This window comes from Artemia sp. Qi Xiang Cuo, chromosome 16 (genome assembly GCF_049724085.1).
Source record: "Artemia sp. Qi Xiang Cuo chromosome 16, ASM4972408v1, whole genome shotgun sequence".
In the NCBI taxonomy this organism is placed as follows: Eukaryota; Metazoa; Arthropoda; class Branchiopoda; order Anostraca; family Artemiidae; genus Artemia; species Artemia sp. Qi Xiang Cuo.
This window is the reverse complement of record NC_142809.1, coordinates 10,754,986-10,775,195: the sequence shown is the minus strand read 5'-3', so window position 1 is coordinate 10,775,195 and position 20,210 is coordinate 10,754,986. Positions and strand designations below refer to the sequence as shown.

Below are 20,210 nucleotides of genomic sequence, written 5' to 3'. Positions count from 1 at the left end.
ACCGAATCTTAGACTAAAAAGAGGTCACCCTAAAAAATCCAACAGGGAAAAAAGTACAACCAATGATTAAAAATCAATAAGGTTCTATCCTCTGGTTCAGACAATTTTTTTTTTTTTTTTTTTTTTTTTTTTTTTTTTTTTTGGCTCAGAGACTGTAACTTATAAAACTGAGTCAGGTTTTTCAACTGCAGCCTCATATTTTTACATAATTTTCTCAGTTCAGTCCTCCAATGCAAACCAATAAGCCTAAAACTATAAGAAAAAAAAGGCTGAAAAGCTGTTTATATTTCAGTATCTCAAGCTGCGATGTTATCTTTAAGCTATTACTTAATTAATTTGTAAATAAGGTTGAAAAAAACGTGGCGCCTTTGGAACAACCGTACGCGTGTGAAGGATAGGCGGATGGTTTCCACAGAAAAGACAGTTTTCTCTTGGCAATTATTTTAAATTTGTTAAACATGGAGGCTTAAAGAAGAAAATTCATTTAGCCAAGCCAACTTCAGTGAGGTTGGAAGGGTCTAAACTTCTATACTAGTATTTTCAGTGTTTCTAGCAATTTCTAGTATTTCTAGCAATTCGTAGTGTCTCCAGTATTAGGATTTCTAGAAATTGGTCAAACTCATCTTACATAAGTCGGCACAAAATACAACCATATATAATAAAAACAACCGTTGTAATAAAAAAAGGTTGGACAGATCTTCAGCTTTAGGTTGGACAAGATCTGCAGCTTTAGGTTGGACAAGATCTTCAAGCTTTCGCTTGAAGATCTTGTGATGTTGTAGCTAACGTTAACTTTGAATTGTAATTAAATTTTTACTTTCGCAAATCGAAGCGGCAGCAGCTCAGGATACCCGTCTATGCTCAGTAAACTTTTCATCCGCTTACTCTTATTCTAGAATCAAATGTTCACACTCCTAACCGACCAAGGTTTCCTAAAAGATGATGCTAATATATGGGAAACTCTTCAAGATATAGATGGCTCTGGTATATTTGTCAATTCCAGCTTCATGATTGGCGGGAAGCCTTTATCCATCTTCCCAGGGAAAGAACAAGAAGGCAAAGAGTAAGTGTGAAGGTTTTTATATTCGAAGATTAATTATTGGGCTTTGGGTCATTAATTAATAAAATTAATATTGGGTGAAAATTAATTATTGAGTGCTTAACCAGCCCTACTAAGGTACGAGCAATGGTCTTGCATTATATCTTACCTATATTATGGATTATATATAAAAAAAAAAAATGGATATATTCTACTATGTAACTTGTTTGGCTGTCTTTTTGCTATGTATTCTAAACAGTTGAGCCAATTGGAATGAGACTTGGCGGATGTGACTCTAGCAAGGGAAGTTTACGGGGTGGTCGAGGGGGCTGTGGTGACTTATTTTTGTCTATATTTGGCTTTGGATATATTTGAGTTATATTTATCTAAAGCACACATAGCACGTGTGACCCTCACTGGTGGAAGGTCAAAAGACAGATGGGTTGTAGAGAGAAAGGCAAAGGGTTCTTATTTACTTATTCGTATTTTATGTGACTGCACGAAGTTTTTAATTATTGCTAAAACCGTATATAGGTTTTGATATTAAGAATGGAGTAACAAGAGGGAAATTGTTGACGGGGGGGGGTCTAATTTCTTTCCAATGCTGGTAGAACTGGAAAACTTATTTCTTAGAAAACTAAAAAATTAGGGATGTGGTTCCAAAAGCAATAGTTCGTACAGAGGGGTAGTGGGGGGCTCGGATTAGTTTCCAATTATTTGTATTTTATCCTGTGGGTTAGTATCTAAAAAGCGCTTGTATTTTATCACTAAAATCGTGATTCTGAAAAAGGGCTGTTTCCACAGCAACGATTGGGCAGTCAGCTAGCAAGTTTTTTAGATGGCAAAAGAAGGAAAAAACTGCCTGACATCTAGCCTCGCTCTCCAGTAATAAGCTTGCATAATAGCAGTATACTATCAGAAAAATAGAGCAATTAAAATCGAACCCCTGGGAAATGATGCGTTTTGCCTACATAATTTGTAATGAACTAGAAAAAAACATTTGCCAATGTTTGAAAGCATAAATTTTTAATCTCAATAAGAATTAAGTGTTTCTGTTACCAGATACCCTCTTCTGAACTGGGTGTCGAGTTCAGCCTTGCTCAAACAAGCGTATGTACGCTTTCAGGAATTAGTTTTTTTTAAATAAATTTGTAATAAACCAGTAACAAACTTCCATAATAACAAACTCTGTATACCATCACAGAACATATAGTAAGTAAAGTGGAAACAGTTAGAAACAATACGTTTTACTAGCATTATTTGTAATTAGTTAAAACAAAATTTTCGCAAAAGAAGTTTTTCAAAGAAAAGTAAATGCCATTTTAAACTTGATTTGTGCAGATACAAAATTCAAAACCAAAACGAACAGAAATTAGACAAACAATCATAACAAAAAAAAACATAGAACAAGTAATAATATAAATGCATAAATAAATCTTATAGCGAGCAATGCTTAAATTGAATATACAAATCAAGCTTAAAACGAAAAAAAATTATTTTGCTTTTAAAATATATATATTTATTTATAACGCACATTCATCACAAGATAAATAGCAGAGCACAAAAAAAAACAAAAAAGAACAATAAATCACCAGTAACAATTAAACAACAAAAACATTAAATAAATAAAAAATAATAAAACAAACGGATCAACCAGTCAGCTTCTCAGTAATATTAGGAAGGTAAAACTTATTTATTATTTTTCGATTCCTATACCAAAGAGGAAGATAGAGAAGATATTTACAAAAACGGAAATAGGCCACTTGAATATCACTAAAATCCTTATTCGTAAAAATAGGATAGAGCCCAGAAAGGTAAGGAACAGAATGATCAGAAAAAGTAAATAAAGCTTTCCAAGGGCAATGCGATTATATTTGCCTCGATTGGCTATAACTTTTGAGTAACCAATCTGGATCTTTGCTTTGGCATCCCGGACAGAACACTCCCGACGAGTTTTTAAATTTTTGGTAAGTGTAATACCCAACCACCGCATCGAGTCTACATGAGGGATGAAAAAAATTTTAGAACGTAGAGGTTTAGGAGGGGATAAAAATTAAAAGAAAGATACTCACATTTACCAATGTTAAGCGAAAGACCGATTTTAGTAAAAGAATAAGAATTTTTATGAAGAATCTGTGATAGTCTGAATTTAGATCGGCTAATTAGAAGAATGTCATCAGCATAAGCAAGGTAAGAAATATCAGTTAACCCAACAAAGCACATAGAAGAAATATTTTCAAGGATACTAGAAATATAAAATTTAAAAATATTTGGAGATAAAAATCCTCCTTGCCGCACACCCCGACGAACAGGGACAATAAAAGAAGAAAGAACACCATTAGTTTTAAATCGAAGATAAGATTTACTATACAAAAATTTAAGAAGAAAAATAAGTGAAAGGTTAATGCCTTGACTATAAAGAGAATAAAGAGCCTGACTATGTACAATACCGTCGAAAGCCTTAGAAAGATGAAGGGCACAAATATAAAGACTATACCCTTTATCAGAAGTATCTTTAAGAAGGCAAGCCAGAGTACGGTGAGCGTGCTGGCAACCGATGCCAGACCGAAAACCCAGCTGGTTCTCCCCAAAATTAGCATTCAAATTGATGAATGGAAGTGGAATATATTCAAGGATTTTGCTAAGATTAAAAGCAATCATGAATGGCCTGTAAGAAGAACAGTCCAATGGATTCTTTCCTCGTTTAAGAACAGAAGTGACAGTTCCACACAAAAAGCTATCAGGAACAAGAGAACAACAAATACCCATTTGGGAAAGCAACTGTAAATGGAAAAACAAAGACGGGTAATTTATTTTAATCTGCTTGATCGCAGACGTTTTTTAAACACACGCATAGTTTTTTGTTTTATTTCAAATACATTTCCGGATAGTGGTCGACCATTATCAATCCATATTCGTTGCCACAATTTGGCTTTATTTTTCACGATTTTCAGTTCAGGGTCACACGACTATATTGGTTTCCTTGTTCTTCTTCTCACTCGCTCCTGAGGGACAGCAACCTCCTCGGCAAGTTTAAAACACCTCACAATTTGGTTGTAGTACTGATTCAGATCATAATTGCTTGTTGTAGAGCGAACACTTAGCTGGAGTAAATGAAAGGGTACACGTAAAGAACCAAGGAGTATGGCCAGGGTTGAAATATATAGTGACTTATTAGCATTTTTCCAGTTGCTCCGAACAAACCATTTAGAGGCAGGGGAATCTGCCAAGGCTGTACTATTTGTTCCAATCGAAAAGTAGAGCGATAGTGGAAGGGGGTCAATATCCTGCTCATCTTCGTGGACGTGCACTGTTGAAGATGCAGTAAACGGGGAACTAACTACATGTTCAATATCTGATAGGCTGTCAGAATTATGCACGTACGAAAAAAATAGATCCTTTGCAATTATTCTGTAATTAGGAAGACTATCAAGAAAGGTCACAGTATGCACAGAATCAAGCTTTATGTCAGTGTTCATATCACCAACAATAATAATTCGTAACCATCCTTGCTTATTTTAGGGAAGAGAGTTTTTAAACTTGCACAACCTTTGGAGAACTTATTCAGAGAAGTCATATTCTTATCATCATGAGGCATATATGTATATATGAGGCATATATTTTGCCGAGTCTTAATGCTAGAAGATGCTCGTCAGAAAAATAACTTGACGGAGACAAAAAGCTGAGCTTTTTTTATAATAGATGCTAAGGCCCCGGAAGGTCTTCCAGAAGTAGAAATAGCATTTGTTATGAAAGCAAAGTGATTAGCACTGCAGCGCAGCTCCTTCCTGTCAAAAGATGTTCCTGAAAGCATATAATGTCAAACTTACTGTACAGTTCATCAATGGTTAGATCCTTGTTTTTTGTCCCATAAACATTAAAAGACACGACTGATACTGATACAGACTTTAATTAGTTTTTGGCAAATTGCGACTTGCAATTGCTTTCAGTTTAGGACACGTGATGCTAAACGAAACATGATTGCCTCCACAGTTTGCACACTTTGACGACAAATTGCAAGGTGAGCCTCATATGATACATGGGGACCAGCGCATCGCGCACATGTTGGTGTTGCACTGGAACAAGATGACTGGAGATGTTCAGGGGACTGGCAAATGTTACAACAACGGGGAATCGCCTTGAACTCGTAAACACGTAGGTTTTCATATCCTACTTTAAGACCATATCTGAGTGCTTCGGCTCTTGACATTGCATCAGAGATTTCAAGTTTTGCTACGGTGGATTTCCCTAGCCTAGAGGCGTCCAAAACAGCAGGGCATGATATCAGGTGAGATAATTCCAAATCGCTTGGAATTCCCTTCAAGAGACCGTAAAACTTCTTGGTTTGGACTTTCGCAGAAGAGCCAGTTATCACTCCAGTTACTGACAGACGGAAATCTTTGGCAACTGACTTATCTATACTGGTAATTAGTTTGTCACGTACAGGACGTATACTAGTGATTGATGCATGACCATTTATCTGATCTATCACAATTTTTCGTTTTATTGGGCCTGAGAGACTAGGGGGGAGGTTCGACACAACAATAGTAGCATGCGATTTGCGAATTGTAGGCTTTGACAGTTGCGGGTAATTCAATTTATAAGCATCCAGCTTGTCGCAACGACCTTGAGTAGTTTCTCCACACGATTAACCTTTTTAGAAAGCCTAGAGTAAGCCACAGCGGGCAGAATGGAACCTCGGTAGGAGACTTGATAACATAAATCGGAGTCGATACCTCCTCAGAGTCCAATGTTTTAATAAGGTCAAGAATATCTTTTAAATTATTTGTAGAAGCATTCGCACCGATTCGCCGTGGGCAATTATCCTTAGGCATAACCTTCGCCCAAAATTCATTTTTTGCATTAGCAATAACACCACATTCAAAAAAGTCTATTGTGTGTTGAATAATAATATCGTCTTGTATTCCTTCTTCCCAGTTATTTTGCAGAAAGTTCATTACAGGGTAGTGCACATATTCGCAATTATCCATAGCTAATTGGGTCAAGTCAGGAACTATAATCCTTTGAAACCTGTTAATATAATCTGTTAATTTTTTTATAGTGAAAAGTATATAATCACTGAAGGTCACTGAATTAATTGATGAACATAGAACAGGACTATACTTAAGTGTAACTAACCCAGTTGTTATTACGAAATGATACATTAGTTCACTTGAAAAATTGATTGATTTAATAATATCCGATTTTAGATGTGTTCACTCTGAACTGAACTCAAAACGAATTGAAACTAAATAAACAATCAGTGCAAATAAACATACAATAGATAATAATATAAATGAACAAATAAATCTTAAAACGAGCGAAAATTAAATTGAATATGCAAATCAAATTTGAAACGAACAAAATAACTAGAAACAAGAGTTTGGGTATCGCCTCCTTCTCTCTCTGTAAAAGTCTAAAACCTACTGCATCATTGGCGCTTTAATGAAAACTATATGTGTCTTGAACAGTCTTGGAAAGTATAAAAAAAATCAAATTGAATATTTGATATATAATTATATTAATTGTTGAAAGATCCATTAGTTCAATATTTTTTTTTCACTGCAATTTTTATTTTCGTTTTCAAGGCTGTAAGAACTGGAAAAGAAAATATTTGTAATATAATTCTTTCTTAGTGAAGCACCAATGACGCGGTAGGCTTTAGGTTTTTACAGTTAAGGAAGGGGGCAGTATCCAAACTCTTGTTTGTAGCGGAACTATATGAACACTTAGAAAGAACTAATAAATTAAACTAAAGATTGGATGTGTAACGATATTAATTGCTGAAAGCTCATCAGTTCAAAATTTTACTTTAATTTTAATGTTTATTTTCAATATTAATTACAAAAGAAATGGCGCAGTAGGTTTTAGATTTTTACAGTGAGAGAAGGAAGCGATACCCAAACTCTTGTTTGTAGTGATTTTTGTTCGTTTCAAGCTTGATTTGCATATTCAATTTAAGTTTTACTCGTTTTAAGGTTTATTTATTCATTTATATCAGTATCTATTGTATGTTTGTTTGCATTGACTGTTTATTTAATTTCTCTTCGTTTTGGATTTTATTGATTAAATAAAAAAACTAAGTTTTTTTAACTGAAAGTAAGGAGCGAAGTTAAGACTTAAAACGGACAGAAATTATTCCGTATATGAAAGGGGATGTCCCCTCCTCAGCGTCTCGCTCTTTACGCTAAAGTTTTTTACTGTGTAAAAAAGATAGAGTTGTGAGAAAGTCAAACTTTAGCGTAAAGAGTGAGGCGTTTAGGAGGGGACAGCCCCTTTCATACACGGAATAATTTCTTTTCGTTTTAAGTTTTAACGTCGCTTCTTACTTTCAGTTAATAGAACTTCTTTTTTTATTTAATTTTTGAATGTTTCTGAATTAATGCAGGTTTTGATTTTGGTTCACCGTACATGAATAATTAAAACAAAATTTGGATATTAATTGTACTTTTATTTGGTTAAATGGCTTTCTCGAAACTTGTTTAATTTTATTTACGAACGTTTTTATTAGTAATAAAAATACGTAACTTACGAATTAGCTTACGTAACGAACTTCTATATTTATATAATTTTAATACGTATATTAGGGGGTTCGCCCCCTAGTCAATACCTTGCTCTTTACGCTGAAGTTCGAATTTTGTTCCAGTTCTTTAAAAATGACCCCTTAATCACAAAGGCCTTTAATTAGAATAAATAGCTCTTATGAAAGTACTAAGAAGTCTTTGGCTTAAAGAACGAGGTATTGACTAGGGGGTCAACCCAATCATTTACGTAATATTTTCTGTTCGTCTTAAGTTTTGATGTTGCTCCTTACTTTCAGTTGAAAATCTCGTATTTTTTATATATAATTTCTGATCTTTTTTTAAATAATGCTGGGAAATCCGGCACCCCCTTCAAAAGAATGTCCCTTCCCCCATGAAAACTTCCTCCATTGAAAGATCCTCCCTCTTCGGGAGTGTTCTGTCCGGGATGCCAAAGCAAAGATCCAGATTGGTTACTCAAAAATTATAGCCAATCGAGGCAAATATAATCGCATTGCCCTTGGAAAGCTTTATTTACTTTTTCTGATCATTCTGTTCCTTACCTTTCTGGGCTCTATCCTATTTTTATGAATAAGGATTTTAGTGATATTCGAGTGGCCTATTTCCGTTTTTGTAAATATCTTCTCTTTCTTCCTCTTTTGTATAGGAATCGAAAAATAATAAATAAGGTTTACCTTCCTAATATTACCGAGAAGCTGAATGGTTTGCACGAAAGACTTTCGGGAACAGCGTATAGGCGTTTGTCACCTCACCATGGTTTGATTCGATTGTTTTATTAATTTTTATTTATTTAATGTTTTTGTTGTTTAATTGTTACTGGTGATTTATTGTTTTTTTTGTTTTTTTTGTGCTCTGCTATTTATCTTGTGATGAATGTGCGTTATAAATAAATATATATACTTTAAAAGCAAAATAATTTTTTTCGTTTTAAGCTTGATTTGTATATTCAAATTAAGCATTGCTCGCTTTAATATTTATTGATTCATTTACATTATTACTTGTTGTATGTTTTTTTGTTATGATTGTTTATATAATTTCTGTGCGTTTTGGTTTTCATTTATTCTTTAATAATAATTTCTGGTCGTTTTGCGTTTGAATTTTAACATGTATTTTTATCCGCACAGTTTAAGTTTAAAATGGCCTTTACTTTTCTTTCATAAACTTCTTTTACGGAAAGTTTTTTTTTTTAATTAATTTTTGTTCGTTTTTGATTGCAAAAATATTCAAGTTTTTAATAATTCCTTATTTCAAAATCAAATTTTTTTTTCAACGTCAAATGTTCATCAAAGTATCAAAACTACTATCAGTAACAATAAGCAACTTGCATAACTTACATCCCTTTCACAGTAAATCGAAGTTGCCACGTAAATCACTAAATCGTATTGAAGTAAACAAAGGGTCAAAGCAACAATAAGCATGTTCCGTAACTCAAAGCAATTTCCCCGCGGCTAGGGGCAGGAGGTTCAACCCTGGAAGCATGGTTATTCGATCTTTGAACTTTTTTGAACAAAATTGCAATATCAAAATTTGGACCGGATGCCCTTTGAAAAAGTAGGGCGTTGGCTAGTTGCCTATTGATCACTTTGTATTTTTATATTCTTGTATTTTGGGAGTTTTATTATCTGATATTTGTACTATTTTTAACAAAATGACCATCTCAAAATTTGTATCGGATGGGTTTGGGAGAAACGGGCGTGGAGGAGAAGGGGCTAATTGCCCTCCGATCTCTTTTGACTCCGAAAAAGTGAGCTAGAACTTTTAATTTCCAATCAAATGAGCCCTCTCTGAAGTTTATACGCTCATTCCTTCTATAAGAACCATATTTGCCCCCATGGCATAACTTACAACGACGGCCCCCGGGCCCGGGGGGGTTGTGTCGAGACCGGATTTTTCGTTATCTGAACTTTGAACAATTTTTGATATAATGGCTATGTCAAAATTTCCATCTAATGCATTCGGGGAAAAAAGGGTGTGGGGGAAACGGCTAGCTGCCCTCCGATCACTTTTGACTCTTAAAAAGTGAACTACAACTTTCAATTTCAATCAAATGAGCTCTCTCTGAAGTTTATATGAGCATCCCTTCCATAAGAACCATATATGTCTCCAGGGCATAATTTACAACGCCTGCCCCCGGACCCTGGGGGTTCGTGTCGACACCAGAGTTTTTGTTATCAGATGTTCGAACTATTAAAAAAAACATGGTTATCTTAAATTTTTATCGAATGGGTTTGGGGGAATCAGGCGTGAGGAACGGAGGGTGGGGGGGGCAGTTGCCCTTGGATCTCTCTTGATTCTTAAAAAGTGAACTAGAACTTTGATTTTACAATCAAATGGGCCCTCTCCGAAGTTTATACGAGCATCCATTCCATAAGAGACATATATATGCTCCCAGGGCATAACTTACAACGACTCCCCTGGGCCGTGGGGGGTTTCGTCGACACCAGAGTTTTTGTTATCTCACCTTCTAACTATTTTTAACAAAATATCTATCTAAAAAATTTTATCTGATGCATTTGGCAAAAAAGGGTGTGGAGGGGGTGAGGCTAGTTGCCCTCCGATCTCTTTTGACTCTTAAAAAGCAAACAAGAACGTTCACACAAATTATCCCTCTCTGAAGTATATACAAGCATCCCCTCTATAAGAACCATATATGCCCCTAGGGCATAACTTATAACGCCTGCCCCAGGGCCCTGGGGGTTTGGATCAACACCATATTTTTTTGTTATCTGATATTTCAACTAATTTAAAAAAAATGGTTATCTCAAAATTTTTATCGGATGGGTTTGGGGAAAAGATGGGTGGGGGGGGGCTAGTTGCCCTCGGATTTCTTTAATTCTTAAAAAGTGAACTAGAACTTTCAATTTCCAATCAAATGAGCCCTCTGAAGTTTTTACGAGCATCCTTTCCGTAAGAGCCATATATGGCCCCAGGGCATAACTTACAACGACTTCCTTCGGGCCCTGGGGGTTTGTATTGACACCAGAGTTATTGTGATCCGATCAGTTAACTATTTTAAACAAAATAACTATCTAAAAATTATTACCTGATGCATTTGGGAACCATATATACCCCCAGGGCATAACTGACAACGTGAACTAGAACTTTCGCTTTCCAAACAAATGAGCCCTCTCTGAAGTTGATACGAGAATCCCTTCCAGGAGAACCATATATGCCCCCAGGGCATAACTTACAACGCCTGTCCCAAGGCATAACTTACAACGCCTGGAGGGTTGTGTCAACACAGGAAGTTTTGTTATCTGACCCTTGAAGTATTTTTAAGACAATGACCATCTCAAAATTTTTTCTGATGTATTTGGGGGGAAAAGGGCGGGGGAAGGGTGGGGGGGGGGTGTTAGCTGCCCTCCCACCCCTTTGTACTTATAAAAGGTGGACTAGAACTTTCAATTTCCAATCAAGTCATCCCTCTTTGAAGTTTGTACGAGCATCACTTCCATAAGAACCTTATATGGGGGGGGGGGTCGACATCAGAATTTTGTTATCTGACCTTTGAATTATTTTAACAAAATGGCTATCTCAAAATTTTTATCTGATGCAATTGGGGAAAAAGGGCGTGAGGGGGGTGGCTAGTTGCCCCCGATCTCTTTTGACTCTGAAAAAGTGAACTAGAACTTTTAATTTCCAATTAAATTAGCCCTCTCTGAAGTTTTTTTTACGAGCATCCCTTCAATAAGGACCATATTTGCGCCGAGGGCATAACTTACAACGCCTGCCCCCGGGCCTTGGGGGCTTGTGTCGACCCGGAGTTTTTGTTATATGATCTTTGAACCATTTTTAACAAAATGGCTACCTCAAGATTTTTATCGGATGTATTTGGGGAAAAAAAGGCATGGGGAAGGGTAGTTGCCCTCCGATCACTTTTGACTCTTAAAAAGGGCACTAGAACTCTAGATTTCCAATTAAATTCGCCCCCTTTGAAGTTTCTACGACAACCCCTTCCGTATGAAGTGCCTCTGGGGAAAAAAAAAAAAAATAATAATAATAAAACATTGGAGCCGTATGGCCTTTACTATAGGCAACGCTATAGCGTTGCCTCGGATGAACTCGAACAAAATATTTGCAAGTGTAAATTCACAATCTCAACAAGAGTTAAGTGTTCCTGTTGCCAGATACCCAATTGTGAACTGGGCTTCGAGTTCAGCCTTGCCCAAACAAGCCAATGTAAGCTTTCAGGAAATGAGTTTTTTTCTCATCTTCAGCTTTTTAATAGAATTTAGAAGTATCTTCAAACTTGGTATTAGTACTTTTTCTACGACAAATTTTTGAAATATCATTGTATGATGATAATCTCAAAATATTTCCAACCAGTTTTGCGGTGCTAGCGATTGGTATGCCTTTTGCGGTTTGCGGTGCTGGTGCTAGCGATTGTTTGCCTTTTTTGTTTGTTTTTTCTTTACATTGAAACAGAGGCACTTTTATGGTAAATCATATTATAGGTAACTATTTTCAAAAAAAAATAATCTTATTAATAAAAAGCTTTATGAAAACATTTAAAATTTTCAGAAGAAGGGAAGTTGTGGTTTTACTGGTTTTATGTTAGGGATTTTTTATTTTTTATGTTTGGTGTTATATATGGTTTTTTTTTTCAAGAAAGCTATTATTTGGTTTGCTTGCGTGGATGAGTTGGTAGATTCAAGGTAACCAATACACATGCAAGGACTCCAAAATGAAAATAATAAAAAAACAGCATAGAGGAAATGCAGTAAGGAAGGAGGGGAGAGCCTTACCTAGTGTTGAAAACTTACCGCACAATACTTCCCATGGAGAGTCCCATTGGTCAGACTGAGTATGCCTCAAAAGGAACTCTCTCAAAGACAAATCAGGTGTGAACTTACTGTTATGACCAAGAATGGCTCAATTTTTGTCTTTGATACTGTAAAGAATTTATATTTTATTTTCTTGGTATTTCTCTCTATCTCCGTTCCTCTCTTTTTATCACTTTCTCTCTCTCTTTCTATCTCTCTATCTTTCTCTCTCACACACACTTGTGTTATTTTGTTGCTCAGATGTTTTGTTAGGTATTCTATTGTAATTGTCTTGTTATAGTTCATTCATTGCCCTTATTTCTGACCTCTTGCAATTTATCACTCTTATACTGAAGTCCCCTTGTCCTGTTTCGTATGTATAGATTAAAATATACAAATGTCATGTTTATCTTAAGAAAAAATAACGAAAAATGGTGCTGTTTTAGTGGTTATCAATAAATAGCTTTTATTTATTTATTTAGTTTTGCCACAACACACAAAGCTTTCCCCTGTCGCGCAGTTTATTTTTGTTTCTGATTTTTTTTTTTTTTTTTTTTTTTTTTTTTTTTTTAAAAGCTTAGGCTTTTAAAACCTATTAACCGAAATTGTAGCGGTTAATTTGTGTTACAGCTTTGAAATTGCTGCTAGACTTCAGCGTGAAGCAGAAGAGGTACAAGAAGCTTCTGTATTCTCTGAAAAAGAATCTCCACTAACCGAGTAAGTTTAAATAATTATTTATTAAGTTAATTATTATTTAAATCGTTATTTAATTATAATTTGAATCAAAATCATTATTATTTAAATAATGATTTAAATAAAGACCACACTGCCTTTTCATTATACAAAACAAAAAAGATAACGAAAGATTTTTGGAAGACAGTGACTACAACCTAAGCGACTATTTCGGCAGTATATCCAACAGCCTTGCGTCGGGACCTATTTTGATATTGTTAGTATTATATGCGGTTTTATCGTGTTAGTATTATATGAAGATTTCTATTCTATGTTTTTTTATCCATTTGTAAAAAAAAGAGAAAAAAATATGCTTTCTCTAGATTTCTGTTATTATTATAAGTATCTTTTGAAACCCCTTCGTACAGTAAAATCTGCAAGCAACGGAGGAAAAGAGAAACAAAAGAATGAACAAAAAAAAATCGAATAATTGTACACTGTGCTAAAATAAACAATATATGGTTAACAAAGTCATAAACACATTATATATAGACCTAAAAATAAACGATATATGGATAAACAATAATTTATGGATATAATAAATAATATATGGATAACAACGTCATGAACACATAATGTGTAGATTTACAAATAAAGAATATCAGAGCAACGCTGTAGCGTTGCCTATAGTAAAGGCCATACGGCTTCAATGTTTTATTATTTATTTATTATAATTATTTGTTTCCCAGAGGCACTTCATATGGCAGGAGTCATCATAGAAACTTCACAGCGGGCCCAATCAATTGGAAGCCGAGATTTGTTTTGTCCTTCCTAATAGTCAAAAGTGATCGGAGGGCCACTAGCCCCCCCACGCCCATCAGTCCCTCCAGCACATCCAATAAAAATTTTGAGATAGTCATTTTGTTCAGCGTAGTTGATTTCCAGATAGAAAATTTATTTTTGAGGAGGACACTCCCCCACAACCCTCAGGGCAAGGGTTTTGAGGTATGCCCTGGGGGCGTATAAGGTTTTTATAGAAGGCGTTGTCGTAGAAACTTCAAAACATGCTCATTCGATTGGAAATTAAAGGGCTAGTGCCCTTTTTAATAGTCGAAAGTGATTGAAGTGGAACTAGCCCCTCCCCCCCCCACGCCCATCATTTCCCTAAGCACATCCTATTAAAATTTTCAGATAGCCATTTTGTTCAGCGTAGTTGATTTCCAGACAGAAAATATGTTTTTGAGGAGAACATTCCCCCAAAACCCTCAGGGCAAGGGTTTTAAGTTATGCCCTGGGGCATATAAGGTTTTTATAGAAGGCGTTGTCGTAGAAACTTCAAAACAGGCTCATTCGATTTGAAATTAAAGGGCTAGTGTCCTTTTTAGGAGTCGAAAGTTATTGGAGTGCAACTAGCCCCCCCCCCCACGCCCATCATTTCCCAAATCACATCCAATCAAAATTTTGAGATAGCCATTTTGTTCAGCGTAGTTGATTTCCAGATAGAAAATATGTTTTTGAGGAGGACACTCCCCCAGAACCTTCAGGGAAAGGGTTTTAAGATATGCCCTGGGGGCATATAAGGTTTTTATAGAAGGTGTTCTCGTAGAAACTACAAAAATGGCTCATGCGATTGCAAATTCAAAGGGCTCGGACCATTTTTATTAATCGAATGTGATGGGAGGGCAACTAGCCCCCCCCCCAAGCCAATCAATTCCCAAAACGCAACCAAACAAAATTCTTACATAACCTTTTTGTTCGGCATTGTTGTTTTCCAGAGAGAAAATATGTTTTGAGGAGGACACTCCCCAAGAACCTTCAGGGAAAGGGTTTTAAGATATGCCCTGGGGGCATATAAGGTTTTTATAGAAGGTGTTCTCATAGAAACTCCAAAAAAGGCTCATTTGATTGGAAATTCAAAGGGATAGTGCCCTTTTTAATAGTCGAAAGTGATTGGAGGGCAACTAGCCCCCCCCCCAGGCCACGCAATTCCCCAAACACAGCCAATCAAAATTTTGAGCTAGCAATTTTGCTCAGCGTAGTTTATTTTCAGATAGAAAACATGTTTTTGAGGAGGACAATCCCCCACAACCCTCAGAGCAGGGTTTTATTCTAGACCCTAGGGTCATAGAAAGTTTTTATATTAGGTTTTGTCGTAGAAGCTTCAAAATGGGCTCATTCGATTTGAAACTAAAAGGGCTAGTACCTTTTTTAATAGTCGAAAATTATGAGCGGGCTCCTCGCCTCCCCCCACCATTCTTCCAAACACATCCAATCAAAAATTTTGAGATAGCCATTTTTGCTCAGCGTAGTTGATTTCAAGATTGAAAATACATTTTTGAGGAGGACACTCCCCCACAACCCTCAGGGCAAGGGTTTTAAGTTATGCCCTGGGGGCATATAAGGTTTTTATAGAAGGCGTTGTCGTAGAAACTTCAAAATAGGCTCATTCGATTGGAAATTAAAGGGCTAGTGCCTTTTTTAATAGTCGACAGTGATTGGAGGGCAGCTAGCCCCACGCCCCTCATTCCCCCAAACACATCCAATCAAACTTTTGAGATAGCCATTTTGTTCAGTGTAGTTGATTTCCTCATAGAAAATAAGCTTTTGAGGAGGACACTCCCCCACAACCCTCAGGGCAAGGGTTTTAAGTTATGCCCTGGGGGCATATAAAGTTTTTATAGAAGGCGTTATCGTAGAAACTTGAAAACAGGGACATTCAATTGGAAATTCAAAGGGATAGTGCCCTTTTTAATGGTCGAAAGTGATTGGAGGGCAACTAGCCCTCCCCCCCCAAGCCCATCATTCCCCAACACACATCCAATTCAAATTTTGAGATGGTCATTTTGTTCAGCGTCGTTTATTTCCATATAGAAAATATATTTTTGAGGAGGACACTCCCCCACAACCCTCAGTGCAAGGGTCTTAAGTTATGCCCTGGGGGAATATAAGGTTTTTTATAGAAGGCGGTGTCGTAGAAACTTCAAAAAAGGCTCATTCGATTGGAAATTCCGAGGGCTAGTGCCCTTTGTAATAGTCGAAAGTGATTTGAGGGCAACTAATCGTCCCCTTACGCCCACCTTTTCCCCAAACACATCCAATCAAAATTTTAAGACAGCCATTTTATTAAACGTAGTCTTAAGTTCTGGAAATTAGGTCTTTGAGGATTACAACTCCCCCAAAGCCCTCAGGGCAAAGGATATAATTTAAGGATTTTCCCAATCCTCTATATTGTTTCTTATGGAAGGGATGCTCGTATAAACTTTAGAGAGGACTCATTTGATTGAAAATTGAAAGTTCTTGTTCACTTTTTGAGATTAATAAAAAATTGAAGGGCAACTGGCCCCTCTCCCTCCTCCACGCCCTAAATGCATCAGATACATATTTTGAGATAGACATTTTGTTAAAATAGTTCAAAGTTCTGATAACAAAAAAAAACTCCGGTGTCGACACAGCCCACCAGGGCCCAGGGGTAGGCGTTGTAAGTTATGCCCTAGGGCATAACTTATTAAGGGGGGGGGGGTTTATAACTTATGGGAAGGGGTTTCGTATGGGAAGAACACATAGGAAATCTATCACAATTATCCAATTATAAGGTTAAAATACTTACTCTGTGATAGATGCAAAATTGCTTTGGCACACAAAATCCTATTAAGGTCAATTCCAAACAGTCGTGATCCCTTTTTGTGTCAGCAAGTGAAACGGTCTAAACCCCCTTATTGGAGCTATTTTTACAATCCATTCATTGTTATCAATCGCTGTCCACAAGTTATGCAAGCTGTCTATTGTTCATATATAAGGTTTTGATCAAAGAGGTAATCGTATTGACTTTGAAAAAAGCCTCATTCGATTTAAATTGAAAGTTCTAGATCCGTTTTTTAAATTCAAGAATAAGCGGACAGTGAGCACCCCCCCCCCCATGCCATAAAAACTTGAAACTTTTTGCAATCAAAAACTAACAAAAATTAATTAAAAAAAAAATTTCCGAAAAATAATTTTTTAAAAAAAAAGTAAAGGCCATTTTAAACTTAAGCTCAGCAGATACAAATACCTTTTAAAATTAAAACAAAACACGACCATAAATTACAATTAAAGAGTAAATGAAACCCAAAACGAAAAGAAATTAAATAAACAATCATAGCAAAAACATACAACAGGTTCTAATATAAATGAAGAAATAAATGTCAAAAAGAGCAATGCTTAGACTGATTATGAAAATCAAGCTTAAAATGAAAATAAATATTTTCCTATTAAAGTATAAATTAAACTTAAAACGAAACGAAATTAAATAAACAATCAATGTGAACAAACATACAATATATATTAATGTAAATGAATAAATAAATCTTAAAAGGAGTGAAACTTAAATTGAATATGCAAATCAAGTTTGAATCGAATAAAAATAGCTACAAACAAGAGTTTGGGTATCATATCACTGCAGAAGCCGAAGACCTACTGCGTCATTGGCGCTTTACTGAAGACGAATTATATTACAAATTTTTTTTTTTGTACTTAATATTGAAAATAAATATTAAAAATTTTGAACTGATGAGCTTTCAGCAATTAATATCATCATGCATCAAATATTCAATTTAATTTATTAGTTCTTTTCAAGATTGGTCAAGACAAATATAGTTTCACTACAAGCAAAATTTGGATACTGCCCCCTTCTTTAACTCTAAAAACCTAAAGCCTTCTGCGTCATTGGTGCTTCACTGAAAACGAATTACTCGTATATTACAAATTTATTACTTTCCAGTTCTTACAGCATTGAAAATGAAAATAACAATTAGTGAAAAAAAAAATCTTGAACTGATGGATCGTTCAACAATTAATATCATTATATATCTAATATTCAATTTGATTTTGTTTATACTTTCCAAGACCGTTCAAGACTCATGCAGTTTTACCGTTTTTTATAATTCTGCCATTTTTTGTAACTAATTGTGTTAGTTTGTTATGAAAGCATTCTATGGCTTCTAGGCATTTCTATTTGAGCAGAAATCTGCACCTCAAACTTTTTGGAACATGCATTTTATTGCATGAAACACCAAAATATAATAAATGTCAAGTTTCGGAGTGTTCCTCCACTCACAAGCAAGTGCCATTGGTATTTTTAAATTCGCATGGTCAATTTAGGAGGTGGAGGGTAGTCTAATTCTCGTAGCAGCCCCATTCCGTCGTGGTATGGTTCACATTTTCAACACCTGACGTCTAGACTATCATATAATCTACAAGGCATACAACTACCCCAAATCAGTATCAATAAATAAATGAAATCCAAAACGAAAAAATATTAAAACAAATATTAGAGTCAAACTCAAAAGGAGCATAAATTAATGTGAGTAGGGGTTCAAAACCCCTATGCTTTCTAAAAGCCAGAATATAATTTGTGCTTTACTGAAAAAAAAATTCAAATGAGTTTACTGAGAAAAAAATTGTGCATTGTCAATTTAATATACATATGCTGATATTTATTCCCTAAAATCTTGATTAATTTATGATTGCTTGAAGTTACAAAAGTGAAAATATTTCAAGGAATTGTTTTCAGTAAAGCGCCAATGACGCAGTAGGTTTTAGGCTTCCGCAGAGAGACGATACCCAAACTCTTGTTTGTAGTTATTTTTATTCGATTCAAACTTGATTTGCATATTCAATTTAAGTTTCCCTCGTTTTAAGATTTATTTATTCATTTACATTAATATATATTGTATGTTTGATCGCATTGATTGTTTATTTAATTTCTGTTCGTTTTAAGTTTTATTTAAACTTTAATAGCAAAATATTTGTTTTCGTTTTAAGCTTGATTTTCATATTCAATCTAAGCATTACTCGCTTTAAGATCTATTTATTCATTTATATTATTACTTGTTGTATGTTTTTTGCTATGATTGTTTATTTAATTTCTGTTCGTTTTGGGTATGATTTATTCTTTAATAGTAATTTCTGGTCGTTTTGAGTTTGAATTTTAACAGGTATTTGTATCTCCTGAGCTTAAGTTTAAAATGGCCTTTACTTTTCTTAGAAAAACTTATTTTTCGGAAAGTTTTTTTTAATTAATATGGATAAACAATAATTTGTAGATATAATAAACAATATATGAAAACAAAGTTATAAATAGTTTATATATAGACTTACAAATAAACAATATATGGATAACAAAGTCAAACAAATTATATGTATATTTACAAATAAAGAATATATGGATAAACAATAATTAATAGATATAATAAACAATATATGGATAACAAAGTCATAAACACATTATATATAGACTTACAACTCTCAACTACACATGCCGCATTAGTAACGTATGCCAAGAGAATCAAATACTTGTACACTACGATACGGCGGTTACATTTATCTTTTGGCGCTTTGTAATTCTTCAGCCCATTGAAAGGCAATGGGCCTTTATGGTCCGATCTCTTGTCTCAATTTGATGAATTTTCCCATAGTTATGAAACCCTCAAAACGCATAAAAAGTTTGTTTATATCCATTCTCTTGCGTTTTACGAGTCAGACAAAAATTTCGGGGGGTTGGGGTCAGACCCCTCTCCTGGATACGGCCTTGCTATCTAATTTAGTTTTTAAGTATTGTAATGTTTTTAAATGTTGGCTATTTAAAAACAAAAATTTAGGGCTGTTGGGGTCAGACCCCCCTCCTGGATACGGCCTTGCTATCTAATTTAGTGTTTAATCTTTCACAAACAAAGAAACTCGCTTAGAAAACAATAGGGAAAATTTTCTCAAGACAGTGGAATTCAATTCAGTGAATATTTTGGCCCTATGACCAATGGTCGTCCTCGGCACAACACAAGCAAAAATACAAAATTGTAAAACGATTTTTACCGAAATCTCTTGCGTTTTACGAGTCAGACAAAAATTTCGGGGGGTTGGGGTCAGACCCCCCTCCTGGATACGGCCTTGCTATCTAATTTAGTGTTTAATCTTTCACAAACAAAGAAACTCGATTAGAAAACAATAGGGAAAATTTTCTCAAGACAGTGGAATTCAATTCAGTAAACATTTCGGCCCTATGTCCAAGGGTCGTCCTCGGCACAACACAAGCAAAAATACAATATTGTAAAACAATCTTTACCGAAATCTATCTTTCGGGTAAAAAATAAAAAAGGCACATTTGAAACCACGAGAACAAATTGTCGTTAAAGGAATAAAATCTAAAAATGTCAAAATAGT

The 20,210-nt window shown here is 35.2% G+C and overlaps 1 protein-coding gene across 4 annotated transcripts in view; it reads left to right on the top strand.

Moving 5' to 3' along the window:
* LOC148942556 (uncharacterized) overlaps positions 1-20,210 on the top strand; it is a 104,969-nt gene that overhangs the window by 70,587 nt on the left and 14,172 nt on the right. For 3 of the 4 annotated variants that reach the window (XM_089102629.1, XM_089102627.1, XM_089102630.1), the window contains exons 6-7: positions 897-1,063; positions 12,975-13,061. In XM_089102629.1, coding sequence (XP_088958755.1) covers positions 897-1,063; positions 12,975-13,061 — 254 coding nt within the window. The remainder of the gene's footprint in view (positions 1-896; positions 1,064-12,974; positions 13,062-20,210) is intronic. The other variant, XM_089102631.1, reaches the window with a different exon arrangement.